Source organism: Saccopteryx bilineata, chromosome 5 (genome assembly GCF_036850765.1).
Source record: "Saccopteryx bilineata isolate mSacBil1 chromosome 5, mSacBil1_pri_phased_curated, whole genome shotgun sequence".
Classification (NCBI taxonomy): domain Eukaryota; kingdom Metazoa; phylum Chordata; class Mammalia; order Chiroptera; family Emballonuridae; genus Saccopteryx; species Saccopteryx bilineata.
In genome coordinates this window covers 236,926,735-236,942,542 of record NC_089494.1, presented here as the reverse complement: position 1 = coordinate 236,942,542, position 15,808 = coordinate 236,926,735, and the positions used below count along the sequence as shown (strand labels likewise).

Here is a 15,808-nt window from a genome sequence, read left to right as displayed (position 1 = left end):
GCAGCGGTAGAGCATCAGCCCGGCGTGTGGAAGTCCCGGGTTCAATTCCCAGCCAGGGCACACAGAAGAAGCACCCACCTACTTCTCCACCCTTCCCCCTCTCCTCCCCCCTCTCCTCCCCCCCCCCTTCCCCTCCTGCAGCCAAGGCTCCATTGGAGCAAAGTGGCCTGGGAGCTGAGGATGGCTCCAGGGTCTCTGCCTCAGGTGTTAGAATGACTCCGGCGGTAATGGAGCAACGTCTGGTGGGCATGCTGGGTGGATCCTGGTCAGGTGCATGCGGGTGTCTGTCTGACTGCCTCTTTGTTTCTAACTTTGGAAAAAATACAAAAAAAAAAAAAAAAAAAAAAAAAAAAAGAATGGAAGGAGAGCGTGACCCGTGGTGGCGCAGTGGAGAAAGTGTCGACCTGGGACACTGAGGCGCCAGGTTTGAAACCCCAAGGTTGCAGGCTTGAGTGCAGGCTCATCGGCTTGTGCACAGGCTTACCAGCTTGAGTGCCGGGTCGCCAGTTTGAGTGTGGGATCAACAAGATCCCATGATATCTGGCTTGAGCCCAAGGTCACTGGCTTGAGCAAGGGGTCACTGGCTAAGCTTGAGCCCTTCGGTCAGGGCAGGTATGAGATGCAGTCAGTGAGCAACTAAAGTGACACAACTATGTGTTGGTGCTTCTTGTCTTTTTCCCTTCCTGTCTGTCTCTCTCTCTCTCTAAAAAAATGTTTATTCTGCTATTATTGGGTGGTGTGTTCTATAAGTGTTGATTAGATCCTTTTAATGGTGTTATTGAGTTCTAGATCATTGCAGATTTTCTGTCTAGTTGTTTTTTTGTTTTTTTTTTGTATTTTTCTGAAGCTGGAAACGGAGAGACAGTCAGACTCCCGCATGCGCCCTACCGGGATCTACCTGGCACGCCCACCAGGGGCGGGGCGATGCTCTGCCCACCAGGGGGCAATGCTCTGCCCCTCCGGGGCGTCGCCCTGCTGCGACCAGAGCCACTCTAGCGCCTGGGGCAGAGGCCAAGGAGCCATCCCCAGCGCCCGGGCCATCTTTGCTCCAATGGAGCCTTGGCTGCGGGAGGGGAAGAGAGAGACAGAGAGGAAGGAGGGGGGTGGGGGGTGGAGAAGCAAATGGGCGCTTCTCCTATGTGCCCTGGCCGGAATCGAATCCGGGTCCCCCGCACGCCAGGCCGACGCTCTACCGCTGAGTCAACCGGCCAGGGCCTCTGTCTAGTTATTTATAAATTGTTGAGAGAAGACTACTGGAGTCTCTTCACTATAATTGTGGATTTGTCTGTTTCAATTCTGTCAGTTTTTAAAACAATTTTTTTCCATTTATTTGAGAGAGAGGAAAGGGGAGGGAAAGAGAGAAGCATCAGCTCATTTTACTTTGTTGTACACTCATTAATTGCTTCAAGTATATGCTGTGACTGGTGGTTGAGCCCATGACCTCTGGCACGCCAGGTTGACACTTTATCCACAAGCCACCTGGCCAGGGCTCAGTTCTGTCAGTTTTTGTTCTACTTCTTTAGTGGCTTTTGTTTGGTGCCTATACATTTTGGGTTGCTATATCTTTTTGATAGACTGATTCTTTATAATTATATAATATGGCCTGATCAGGCAGTGGCGCAGTGGATGGAGCCTCGGACTGGGATGTGGATGACTCAGGTTCGAGAACCCGAGATTGCCAGCTTGAGCACGGGCTCATCTGGTTTGAGCAAAGCTCACCAACTTGGACCCAAGGTCGCCGGCTCAAGCAAGGGGTTACTCGGTCTGCTCAAGGCCTGCGGTCAAGGCACATATGAGAAAGCAATCAATGAACAACTAAGGTGTCCCAATGAAAAACTGATGATTGATTCTTCTCATCTCTCCTTTCCTGTCTGTCTGTCCCTGTCTCTGACTCTCTCTCTCTCTCTCTGTCTCTGTTAAAAAATAAAAAATAAAAAAATAAAAACTCATTTAAAAAATAATTATATAATATACTTCTCTGGTAATGTTTTTAGCCCAAAATTGTACCATATCTGGTATTAATATATAAACAATATAATTTAAATTTAAATAGGAACATGTGACTGACTGGTGGTTGCCATAATCACACTGCAGTCTGGAAGATGGAGTCATAGGTATGACAATAAATTTAATTAAAAGGTAAAATTTATTGTATGTTAGAAAGAGTTAAGGGCAGTGGGTAGTTAGCAGGAAAAGGAGAGTGGGGAGAAGGAGTGGGAGATGTAATCTTAAATTGGATAATCAAGGAAGAAATGATTGAATATGACACTTGAACAAAGATTTGAAGGAATGTGAAAGCAATGCAGATACCTTGAGGAAGAGATATCAAAGTCCAGCAGGAAGGTGGATGATTATAAGGACGTTAGTTTTTACTCTGAGTGACATGGGGATTTATTTTTTATTTATTTTTATTTTTTTACAGAGAAAGAGAGAGAGGGATAGATAGGGACAGACAGACAGGAACGGAGAGAGATGAGAAGCATCAATCGTCATTTTATCGTTGCGACACCTTAGTTGTTCATTGATTGCTCTCTCATATGTGCCTTGACCGTGGGCCTTCAGCAGACTGAGTAACACCTTGCTCAAGTTAGCGACCTTGAGTCCAAGCTGGTGAGCTTTGCTCAAACCAGATGAGCCCACGCTCAAGCTGGCAACCTTAGGGTCTTGAACCTGGGTCCTCTGCATCCCAGTCCAACGCTCTATCTACTGCGCCACTGCCTGGTCAGGCCTACTTGAGGATTTAGAGCAGACCCTGATTCATTCTAGTTACATTGTATGGAGAACATTCTGGTGGTAAGTTGAAAATAAACTGTAGGGGTTAAGGGTTGGAAGGAAGGATACCATTTAGGAGATAGGAATACAGTTGGGGGTACCCAACTAAATGGTTAGAACAGATTTTTGGGATAATATCAAACATTTAATTTGGTATCTGTTAAGTTTGAATTGTTTTTAGACAGAGAAAGTAAATAGACTGCGTAGAGTTCTCCAGATTTATGTGTTCCTGCCATTGTAGAGCTTACACTTGACTGGAATATGGGTAGTAAATACAATGAATAAATAAAACAAAATACTACACTGTGTTAGATGATTAAGTCTTATGGAGAAAATTCAGGTAAGGGAAGGATTAAGTGGTATTAGGGGACTGTTTCCTAAGAAGCTAACATTTGAGTAATGATAGGAAAGCAGAGAGAAGATAACACCTGGCGAAATAGTAATTCAGATATAGGGAACCAAGATGTAAAGGTTCCCAGGCATGGACATGGCTGATGTGTTTGAAGAAGAGAAGGAGGTGAAGTGTGGCTGGAGTGACATGAGCACTGAAAAAAGGATTGGGGGATGACATCATTGAGGTAACAAGTGTCTGGGTTATAGGCCATTTTAGGGCTCTGACTTTTACCCTGAGCGAGATAGGAAGCTAGTGGAAATGGATAGTTTAGCGGAAAAGGGGCATGATCCAACCTGTGGTGTAAGTCACTGGTTACTGTGTGAGTAGGCGGAAGGGGCAAAGGTGGAAGCAGGACGATTGGTTATGAAAACTGTAATAGTAATCCAGGCAAGGGGCCGTTTAGCACTGGATATGGTGAGGAATGATCATATTCTGGATACACTGTAAGGGTTGTACTGACAAAATTGGCTTACTGATTGGATTCGGGATGAGAGGAGTCAAGAATTATTCCAAGATTTTTGACCTGAGCAGTTGGAAGGGTAGAGTTGCATTGAAATGGGAAAGACAGGGAAGAGCAGGTTTGAAGGCGATGACCAGGAGCTCAGTTTTGGACGTAAGTTTTTGATGCCTGTTAGACACCCAAATGTGGGTGTTCTGTACTGTTTTATGGTTCTTCTTAATAGAAATAATGGTATTAAAACAGTGTACTCACTGCTCTGAAAATATGTTAGGTTTGTTAAGATCTTAATTTTTTAATATGTTCTATCCTGGCAAATTTTGAATATTTCGGAGAGGGAGAAACGAACTTTTTTGGCTTTGCTGCCAGAGTTGATGGTACTTTCTTAGAGTTAAATAAAGATCTTATTCCAATTTTAGAAATGGAACTATAACTGTATAGTCTGAGTTTTCTACTTGCTTTCTATTTTAGGTCCTATTACTGCTGGATTGTGCAAGATATTTAACCCTGTTTTTTTTTGAGGGATGACTTATATATTAAACATCTTACATAATTAAAGGGAAACATTTTAGTTTTGGAAGTCAGAATGCCAAGGAGAAGGAAAAATCTTGGGGGAAAGCCTTTTCGGAAGACTGCAAACTTTAAGGAAGTTGTCGTATCCAGTGTTGCTAGTAATGAGGAACCAACTACTCTTCCTTCCATGGGTGAAACAAAAGTTGATCAGGAAGAACTCTTCATCAATATCTCACAGATGTTTTCTGATCTGGATCCTGATGTAGTATATTTGATGCTTTCTGAATGTGATTTCAAAGGTGAGAAAAAGTTTAGTTTGAACCCTTTGTTGTATCTTATAAGAAGACTTCATGTATTATGCCATGACCGGTACAGTAATATAGAAAAATGACTGCCTTATTTCTGTTTTGTTTATCACTTACTGAGCATCTGCTGTGGGAAAGATTCTAAGTCTGGTATTATGAGGGATATGAAGAAGAGTAAAGCATCATTCTTGCTTTCAAGAAATGTACACTTCTTGATGTAAGATATATGTACAGATATCATATTCTATGTTTTATTTATTTTTACCTCCCTGCTAGACTAGATTGACAGTGTCGACATTTTGGACTGGATAATTCTTCCCTCTGAGTGGCTGTCGTGTGCATCGTAGGATATTCATTCAGCATCCCTGGCCTGTTTCCACTAGATGCCAGTAGCACTTCCCTTCATCCCCAGTGTGACAACTAAAAATGCCTCCATATATTTTAGTTGTCCCCTGGGGGTCAAAATCATCCCGAGTTGAGAACCACTGTCCTAGAATGTTAACTCCGTAAAGACAGATTTTAAAGAGTATTGTTTACCGCAGTATCCCTAGCTCCTAAAATAACAATTGACTCACAGTAGGACTGCAATAAGTATTTATTGAGTGGAAAGGTAATTAGAATTGTGGTAATGAGAGCTGATAAAGATCGAGGCTAACAGAATAGTATGGTTTCAAAACACTGGCTTTGGAGTCAAGAAACCTGGGTTGGATTTCCACCTCTATGAGTCTTAGTTTTCTTAACTGTTAATGAGAAAAATCATAGTATATACCTCTTATTACTTATTTGGTGAGGATCAAAGTTTGTGTGTGTGTGTCGCTGGTAAAGACTTGTCAGATATTAATGACTTGTAATAAATAATTTCGAAGTATGTTTGTTTCAGAGGGGGAAGTATCTTAGTTAACTGGATGAGTAAATTAAATCTTAGTATTGCTGTTGGCCATGATAAATATAAGAAAATTATTCTAGATTTGGGAAGTTTTGGTAATGTGATCAACTTCCATTTTTATTCATTACATGGCCTGTGATGTGAGCATATCTGTCCTGTTATGATATACATGCTCCTGCATATATATGCAGGGCCAGTTTTCAACAGTCCACATGATGTTCAGAAATGATGGTGTGTAGAATTTTATAAGTGTGACTTCAGTATTTATTTCCTAAGTTTGATGTCTTTAAAATTTATTGGTTGCACATAAACTAAGATAGGCATGCGGAATTAGAAGAAAAATGTTACCCTTAATCCAAACAGAAAAACACGTTTATCTTTTCCAAGATCATCTCTATACCTTGTAGATATTGATATTTTGAGTAGTTTGAATAGTAGCATTGAATGTGTATTCTGCTTTTTAAACTTAACCTAAGCATTTTTTCAGTGTTGCTGGAATTTTTAAATTTATTTTTATTAGCTTTCTAAAAATTAATATTTCAGAGAACAGCTTGGTTGAAATAGTTTTTCCTTCTTTTGGCTTTTATTCTTGGTCCCGAAGTTTTTTTTCTTATGTCATGGGTAAGGACAGTTTTCAGCTACTGGGAACACTGTTAAATTGCCTACCAGGGAGGTGTGCCAATTTATAATACCACAAACACTGTGTAAATATAGTGGTTTCACCACAGCCTTTTCAGAATTGTATAGTAATATTTTAAGATTTTAATAGGAATAAAATTACTTTTTTTAATTTGTGTTTTTTTTATTTATTTTTAGTGTTTTTTAAATAAATAGGAATGTTGGACATTTTGTACATATATTGTCCATTAATTCTCATGTAAATTATTTGTTTTTCTTTTTTTTTTTTACTATTTTAGTTTTTGTCAACAATATGTGTAAGGACTTCATTTATGTGATCTATATCTTTTTATTTATTTTAATTTAATACTGCTTTTCCTTTTATACACATTAACATTTTTTGTTCCTCTTTTCCTTTGTGGTATATTTTCTTTCATAGAAATACCTCTTATATTTTCTTTCTATCTCTTTTTTCTTCTTTTTTCTGTGTGTAGGGCTTCTAGCTTTTGTAGTAGTATTGCTGTAATCTCCTAACTGGTCTCTCTGTCAGGCTTGTCCCCTCCAATCCATCTTTGTTTTTCTTCTCAAGGGAACATTATTTGGGTGCTTACTAGGTGCCAGTCCTTGTGCACAGCAATTTTTCATGGATTATCTCATTTAATCCTCACAGCAACCCTATGAGGTAGGTGCTTATATTATCCCCATTTCACAAATGAGAAAGGCAAGGTTTAGGAAAGTTAGGCAACGTGTTCAAAGTGTCATAGCCAACAAATAGGGACTTAAAAGCTGGTGTTCTGACTTGAGACAAGAGCTGTTACCCACTGTACTGTGTTGTTTTCATATTTATCTTTCTTAAAAAAGACTACAAGACAAAACAAAAAAATAAACATGAAAAAGCCCCAAATTCCAAATGCTTAACAATTCTAATGCCTCCCTGTTTGTGTTATATTGAAGAGAGCTCTGCATTGGAGTCAGACTTACCAAAAGTCATGAGCTTGTCACTTGGGCCAGGTTGATGTATTTTTTTAACTTTGCTTTATCTATTTGCTAGGAATACTATATCATAGTATCTTTTGAGGATTCAGTGAGGTGATACATATAAAACTTGTAACCCAAATGCTATGAGAGGTGGTTTCCCTTCATGTTCCCTTAGAAATAAAATTGATCTTTTACCATGACATACAGGACACCTTCAAATTTCCCTTGGTCTCCCTTTCCTCCTTCTCTTACTTACTATACTACTGTGTGCCCATCAACTTCTCTTAATACTATAAATATGCTGTATGTTTGCAAGACTGGCTTTGCCTTTCTCCTGTTTCTTTCTGACAAGTCCTAGTTCACATATCACCTTATGTGAAGTTTTTCCTTACTCTCCTGCAAGCTGCTGTGGCATTTTTATATTATTAAAAGTGTGTATTATTTAATCTATAATGTAATTGTGTTACAGTATAATATCTTTAATTGCCTTCAGTAGACTGCCAAAAATACTTAAAATTTTTTTAAAAATTATTTTTCAATTACAGTTGACATGCAGTATTGTATTAGTGTCAGGTGTACAGTATAGTGGTTACACATTTATATAATTTAGGAAGTGATCTCCTGGGTAAGTCTGGTACCCATCTGGCACCATATATAGTTATTATTGTATTATTGACTGTACTTTACATTCCCATGACTGTCTTTATAACTGGCAATTTGTATTTCTTAATCTGCAAAATTCCTTTAAGTGTAGCAGAACAATGTCTTATTCATCTTTGTACAAAGTATAGCTGACATATAGGTACCTTCTCATAAATTTTTTTATTAAGTGAAATTCATATCATGGACTACATAATGAAATTAGATTTACTAGAAGAGTACTTTAAATACTTAATATTTAAAAGGACATGCAGTAGGTAGGTATATGTTGAATAAATCAACTAGTTTTAGGATGTTTAGAAATAACCCTAGCACATAACAATTACAGATCTTTTTTATATTTACTCAGTGAGTTCCTCAGAGAAATCTACTTGATGGCAGTTTATTAGCCTAATTTGTTACTGTTTGTAAGTAACAACATTACATGTCTTCATTTTTCAGACCTTTCACTAAAACAGACTGGTATATTAATACTAATTTTAAAAAATGATTAGAATATTTATACATTCCTCTATATTTCATTCAATGCAAAAATCCAGTATAATTATATGTATGTTTTGATTAAATTTTACTGTTTTCAATACATATATGTACATATTTTATTGCTGTTATTCTTATTGTTGTACAGTTGATAATGCCATGGATTGTCTATTAGAATTATCTGCCACGGATACCAAGATAGAAAAATCATCTTCAAAAAGCATCACTGCTTCTGAGAACCAAGTAAGTGCATCAGGACCTGAAATAATGGAAAAGTGTCCACCTGAAGAAGAGAGTGTCGATTCAAAAATGGATTCATTCTTGGACATGCAACTAACTGAAGACTTGGATTCCTTAATACAGAATGCTTTTGAGAAATTGAACTCTTCTTCTGATGACCAAGCATACTCAGTTTTGCCTTTGCAGGATGTTAATAGCTTTAGTGACCCGAGTGCATTTATAAATTCAGATTCAAGTACTATGACTCCCATTCTTTCTACAGAAAATATGGATTTGAACAGTGAAAATTTAGAGAATTCTGCCTCTACTTTTAGTTCAAACCCCTTAACTTCACAGTCAGTTTCAAATGAGTCAAAAAATTATATAAAGGATAACAAGTTGGAAGATTCTCTTCTAAACAGTTCTTTAAACGTAGCAAATGACACTGTGGTGGGTCGTAGCAATCTCAGTCAAAGAGAGCAAGAGCTTTTAGAATCAGAGTGTGTTGAGACTCAGTTCTCTCAAGCCCCTGTAGATTTGGATGCCAATGAACCTCTGGCTCCTTTAAGCCATGCTGTTCAAAACCCAGGGCTTGGTTTACTAGGTACAGGTGGGGATCAGAAATCTACTTCTGTGTCTGATGTGTTTGTACCTTCTGAAGAATTCAATTTCAAGCCACACAAACATAGTGAATTGCCACCAAAGGGAAAGGACGTGAATTATTGCCCAGTACTTACCCCTATTCCTCTGCTGCTGCCTCCTCCACCTCCGCCAATGTGGAATCCAATGATTCCTGCTTTTGACCTCTTTCAAGGAAACCATGGCTTTGTAGCTCCTGTTGTTACCACAGCTGCACACTGGAGACCTGTCAACTATACATTTCCACCCCCAGTTTTTTCTCACCCTTCCCCAACAAACGTGTGGAGAAATAAAGAGGGAACAAGTGCTTATCAAGTACAAGAAACGCCCGTTTCTCAGGTTGTAAGAAAGAAGACATCTTATATTGGACTAGTTCTTGTTCTTCTCAGAGGGCTTCCGGGATCAGGAAAGTCTTTTTTGGCAAGGTATGAGGCTTAATTGAATTTTAAAAAGTACAGTGCATGCACCTGAACATTTATAATAGAGTATGAATATGTGCTTTTGCCTAATAGAATTGTTTAGTAACCCTTAAAATGTTTTCTTTATGCTGATTTTTTCTGACTTTGTGGCTAATTGCACTTTGTTTCACCATAAGTTTTTATTGAATATTTCATCTTAGATTATTATTTTAAGAGACGGAAGAAAAAAAATTAAAGATACATTCAAGATTGTGAGTTTGTGAAATCAATAGAAGTAGCTTTATGTGAAAAAAAACAACTAATTTGAGTGGGAGAAAGATGAGTTTATCTTTGGTTACAGAAAGAGCCGTAGTTGATTGTGAGTTCAAGAAATTCTTAAATATAATAATTCTAGTAATTGGAAATTTGGGATTGTAGGGTGTTGTTAAATAACACTTTTAGAAATATGTGATTTGAAGGAAGAATGCATAGGATGAATCACTCGTAGTCAGAGAATTTGTAAAAATGGTGCCCTTATTATTTTGTCTTCTGTATTCGTCTGTGTCACTTCTGTAGGAAATCTTTAGAGGATTTCCAATGCAATTTGTTTGAATATCACAATATTCTCACTCTGAAATAATAGTACAGTACTTGTAAAGGATTTTTTTTTTCCTTTACCAAGTAGAGGATGGGAGATGGAGAGACAGACTCCCACATGTGCCCTGACCAGGATCCACTTGGCAACCCCCATCTGGGGCCATGCTTGCATCCAAGCTATTTTTTGTGCTTGAGGTGGAGGTTCCACGGAGCCATCGTTAGCTCCGGGGGCCAAGTACTAAACCAATCAAGCCATGGCTGTGGGAGGAGAAGAGAGAGAGAGAGATAGAGAGAGAGAGAGAGAGAAGGTGGAAGGGGAGGGGTGGAGAAGCAGATGGTTGCTTCTCCTGTGTGCCCTGACTGGGAGTTGAACTCTGGACATCCACACACGGGGCTGATGCTCTACCACTGAGCCGACCAGTCAGGGCTAATAGTTGGATTTTTTTAACTTGGGTTATGACCCTATAAAAAAAGTTAGAGAATTTAAAAGAAAACTTTTTTTTGTGTGTGTGGCACAGACAGAGAGAGAGACAGATAGGGACAGACAGGAAGGGAGATGAGAAACATCAATTCTTCGTTGCAGTTCCTTAGTTGTTTATTGATTGATTTCTCATATGTGCCTTGACCGGGGGGCTACAGCAGACCGAGTAACCCCTGGCTCTAGCCATGACCTTGGGCTCAAGCTGGTGAACTTTGCTCAAACCAGATGAGCCCGTGCTCAAGCTGGCAACCTCGGGGTCTCGAACCTGGGTCCTCCACATCCCAGTCTGAATCTGTCCACTGCGTCACCGCCTAGTCAGGCCTAAAAGAAAATTTAAATAAAATCCATTTATCATTTACAGGACTTTGCAAGAGGACAATCCAAGTGGAGTCATTCTTAGTACTGATGATTACTTTTACATAAATGGACAGTACCAGTTTGATGTAAAATATTTAGGAGAAGCACATGAATGGAACCAGAATCGTGGTAAGAATAGATGTCAGATTCCAGAAAATATTGAGTGATATAAAGAAAATATTCTCTTAGTTTTGAGAGACATGTAACTTTAGAAAAGTTATAATTAATTTGATTTATAACTAGATTTATAATATATATAAAATTATAACTATACTCTTACATTGTATAATAAGAGGTAAAAGCTGTACTCTTATCTCAAACTGTTAGGATTAAATGCTTTAATTTTTGTAAAATGCATAGAACATTGCATGTCATGTTTAAGTCTCATTTAGTCAATGAGAATCTTGTCAGAAGTAAATCATTTTCTGCTTGGGTCTCACAACAGCTCAGGATGGTTATAGTTGTCTGGTATGTTCTGGTTCTTGTTTCCTAAAATGGAATTTGCACCTTGAACAACCACTCTTTCCTAGATTGGCTTAGTTTTTATCTTTTTTTTAAGAGAGGGACAGAGAGACAGACAGGGCCAGACAGGAAGCGAGAGAGATGATGCTTCTTTTTTTTTTTCTCCCAAATATTTGAGGTAGGAAAACAGGACTGCCCAGCTTATGGCAGCCCTGACAATGATCCTCAAAGGCTGATCTTGGCCTCCAGCCCTGGCTGAGGAGAAAAGAAACCCCTGCAGCCCCATGGAAGAGAGGCCCTGAGATGATGCTTCTTTAGTTGTTCATTGATTGCTTTCTCATATGTGCCTTGACTGGGAGGGGGGAGTTCCAGCCGAGCCAGAGACCTTGGGCTCAACCCAGTGACTTGGGCTTCAAGCCAGCAACCTTTGGGCTCAAGCCCGATGAGCCCATGCTCCAGGAGGTGACTTCAGCATTTTGAATCTGGAACCTCAGTGTCCCAGGTTGATGCTCTGTTCACTGTGCCATCGATCAGGCCAGTGATTATACTTTTTTTTTTGAGAGACAGAGAGGGACAGACAGGCAGGCAGGGAGAGAGATGAGAAGCATCAGTTCTTCGTTGCAGCACCTTAGTTGTTCATTGATTGCTTTCTCATATGTACCTTGGTGGGGGCACTACAGTTTGACCGAGTGACCCTTTGCTCAAGCCAGCGACCTTGGGCTCAAGCTGGTGAGCCTTGCTCGAACCACATGAGCTCGCGCTCAAGCCAGCGACCTCGGAATTTTGAATCTGGGTCCTTCGCGTCCCAGTCCAGCGCTCTATCCACTGTGCCACCGCCTGGTCATACCAGAGGTTATTCTTGTATTATTAATTATTATCTTACTTTTCCATATGAATAACTGTAAACCAGCTTTTGTCCCACCCTGTGTTCAAGTGAGAACTTAAGAATATAAAAATACTGGCCCTGGCCGGTTGGCTCAGTGGTAGAGTGTCGGCCTGGTGTGCAGAAGTCCCAGGTTCGATTCCCGGCCAGGGCACACAGGAGAAGCGCCCATCTGCTTCTCCACCCCTCCCCCTCTCCTTCCTCTCTGTCTCTCTCTTCCCCTCCTGCAGCAGAGGCTCCATTGGAGCAAAGATGGCCCGGGCGCTGGGGATGGCTCCTTGGCCTCTGCCCCAGGCGCTAGAGTGACTCTGGTCGCAACAGAGCGATGCCCCAGAGGGGCAGAGCATCGCCCCCTGGTGGGCGTGCCAGGTGGATCCCGGTCGGGCGCATGCGGGAGTCTGTCTGTCTATCCCCGTTTCCAGCTTCAGAAAAATACAAAAAAAAAATTTTACATTTCTACTAGTAGTTTGTGAGGGTTCCAAGTTCCCCACATCATCACCGACACTTATTATCATTTGTCTTTTTGATTATAGCTATTTTGGTGGCTGTGAGTGGTATCTTATTGTGGCTTTGATTTGCATTTCCCTGTTGGCTAATGATGTGGAAAAACTTTTTCTGTTCTTGTTGACCACTTATCTGCTTTGAAGAGCTGTCCCAAGTCTTTTTGCCATATTAAAATTAGACTGTTTTTTTTATTATTGAGTTGCAGGAATATAAAGAACTTTTAAAACTTCCTATTAATTTCCTTGTAAGGCTTATATATTATTAATTTCTTTTTTTGTATTTTTTTGAAGTGAGAAGCAGGGAGGCAGAGAGACAGACTCCCGCATTCACCTGACCGGGATCCACCCGGCATGCCCACCAGGGGGCGATGCTCTGCCTATCTGGGGCATTGCTCTGCTGCGGCTGGAGCCATTCTAGCACATGGGGTGGAGGCCATGGAGCCATCCTTAGTGCCTGGGCCAATTTTGCTCCAGTGGAGTCTTGGCTGCTGGAGTGGAAGAGAGAGCTAGAGAGAAAAGAGAGCGGGAAGTGTGGAGAAGCAGATGGACGCTTCCCCTGTGTGCCCTGGCCGGGAATTGAACCTGGAACTTCCCACACATCGGGCTGTCGCTCTACCACTGAGCTAGCTGGCCAGGGTCATTATGAATTTCTTGAATGGTGTAATTTCTTGGGAAAAAGGTAATTTTATAAGAAAAGCTTTTACATAACAGGATGTAATGTTTATTTTCAAAGCATTACATCTTAGGTATTTTTGGTGTTTGTTTATATTTTTTTGTTTTGGAATAATTTTAGATTTATGGTGGGGTTGTAAAGGCAATGTAGAATTCCTGTATAGCACTCAACTGCTTCTCCCTAATATTAACATCTTATATAACCGTGGTACGTTTGTCAAGAAAGTAACAGGGGTACTGAAAAGAGTTCCTGGACCTAGTTCTAATGCATGCATGCGTGTGTGTGTGTGTGTGTGTGTGTGTGTGTGTGTGTACTTCCCCACATCAATAAGCAATTCTTGGACACACCAGGGAGTCTGAGAATTCACCTCAATTCTGACATTATTTGCCTGGAGATAGAATTAAGTTTCACATGTGAAGGCCTCAGTCCTACAAGACCTCCCTTCACTTGAAATGCCAGTCACACGCCCAGGTTATTACCTGTGCTTCTAACCTATGGGCTTCAAATTGGAGGTTCCAATGACCCCCTCCTTGGGCTTGATTAATTTGTTCGAATGTCTCACAAAACTCAGGAAAACCTGTTCTCTCACAACATTACTAATTCATTGTGAAAGAATATTACTCAAGAGTAGCCAGATGGAAGAGATTGACCGGGCAAGGTATGGGGAAAAGGCATGGTGTGTCTGTGCCCTTGGATCCAGGCTCACCGCTGTCCCAGCACCATCATGTGTTCACCAACTTGGAAGTTCTACGAACTCAGCCCTCTTGAGTTTTTATGGAGGCTTCATCATAGAGGCGTGATTGACTAAATCATTGGCCACAGTTGGTTGAACTCAATCTTGATCCCCTCTCTCCAACACCAAGGTCTTGGAGTGAGACTAGAAGTTTAAACTTTATAATTAACAGGTTCGCTCCACTGAAAACCAGCCCCATCCTAGGTGCATTCCAAAACATCAGTTCATTAGTGTAACATAAGAAACATTTGAGCTCTCACCACCTGTGAAATTCTGAGGGTTTTAGGAGCTCTGTGACAGAAATAGGATGAAGACTAAATACCTACTTTTTATTATATATACATCATATCATAGGTACATTACTATTAAATAATATCCAGACTTTATTTGGATTTTAGTTTTTCTATAGAAGTGCTTTTCTGTTTGAGAAACTTATCTAGGATACCATGCTGTTTTCAGCATGATATTTTTAATGATAGCTTTTCTTTCATCTATGCTGATAATAAATATCACACTTAAAATTTAGATCATATATTTTTTTTGTTTGTTTGTTTTTGTATTTTTCTGAAGCTGGAAACGGGGAGAGACAGTCAGACAGACTCCCGCATGCGCCCGACCGGGATCCACCCGGCACGCCCACCAGGGGCGACGCTCTGCCCACCAGGGGGCGATGCTTTGCCTCTCCGGGGCATCGCTTTGCCTCGACCAGAGCCACTCTAGCGCCTGGGGCAGAGGCCAAGGAGCCATCCCCAGTGCCCAGGCCGTCTTTGCTCCAATGGAGCCTTAGCTGCGGGAGGGGAAGAGAGAGACAGAGAGGAAGGAGGGGGGGAGGGTGGAGAAGCAAATGGGCACTTCTCCTATGTGCCCTGGCCGGGAATCGAACCTGGGTCCCCCGCACGCCAGGCTGACGCTTTACCGCTGAGCCAGTTGGTCAGGGCCATATAGTTTTTATTTAATAATTTTCTCTGATTATAACTTGTGTTTATTATTCAACATTATTATTCAGTGTTTACCTGTACTTTTTTGTATATTCAGAAATGATATTTAGAAATAGGGTTCTGAGTAAAATTAGTATATATCTATGATTTGCAAATTATGAAAACAAGATCAGGTTTTTAAAATATCAAAGTTATACTTAATATTGTTATTAAAAATGATTTTCTGTGTATTTGTTTTTCAGCAAAAGAAGCATTTGAAAAGAAGGTATCTCCTATAATAATAGATAATACAAACCTACAGGCATGGGAAATGAAGCCATATGTTGCTTTGGTTTGTACCATATATTATCATGTATATAATAGTGGGTTTGAAAATTTTGGGGGTGTTAATTACATAACTGAATCTCAGTCCTTGGACTGCAACTGAACTTTCTCTGGTCTTAAGCAAAATGATAAAACCAGGAATAGTTCTTTTAATTCTCAAGTTTGTGATTCAATTGTTAAATTCTAAGATTGTCTATTTTTATTTTTTTGAGGTCTTTTGAAAAAATAGTGATATTACAAATTTATGTTTCTGTATGATTGTCTGTATGTGTGTGCTGTTATTTGGCAAAACCAAAATTTGGTAGTCCTTTGTTATTTCCCAGATTGCTTTTGAAAGTTTGCTTTTCTGAGAAACTTAGAATTCTGTAAATTCCACTATTTTCAGTTCTCCAGATTTGCCAGAATCCTTTTTTGCCCAGCTTTGATACCACTTTTTTCAGGAAGTTATTCATTCACTTACTACAAAGCTGAATTGGTAGTCTTTCTGCTTTCATGGCACCATGGGTTACTTCTGTCCTAGAATTAAGTAAACTGTTTT

General features: G+C 40.1%; 1 protein-coding gene and 1 non-coding gene across 6 annotated transcripts in view; one reads left to right on the top strand and one right to left on the bottom strand.

Annotated features, from left to right (window-relative positions):
- Window positions 1-15,808, top strand: part of N4BP2 (NEDD4 binding protein 2) — an 81,147-nt gene that overhangs the window by 22,785 nt on the left and 42,554 nt on the right. For 3 of the 5 annotated variants that reach the window (XM_066278933.1, XM_066278932.1, XM_066278934.1), the window contains 4 exons: window positions 4,095-4,435; window positions 8,212-9,346; window positions 10,759-10,883; window positions 15,189-15,277. In XM_066278933.1, the coding sequence (XP_066135030.1) occupies window positions 4,210-4,435; window positions 8,212-9,346; window positions 10,759-10,883; window positions 15,189-15,277 (1,575 nt within the window). In that variant the 5' untranslated portion in view covers window positions 4,095-4,209. Of the gene's footprint in view, window positions 1-4,094; window positions 4,436-6,534; window positions 6,628-8,211; window positions 9,347-10,758; window positions 10,884-15,188; window positions 15,278-15,808 lie in introns of those variants that run through there. The other 2 variants (XM_066278936.1, XM_066278935.1) reach the window with 2 other exon arrangements.
- Window positions 11,384-11,514, bottom strand: LOC136307294 (small Cajal body-specific RNA 20). Its single transcript, XR_010725949.1, has one exon. It is a non-coding gene; the product is annotated as a small Cajal body-specific RNA 20 (non-coding RNA).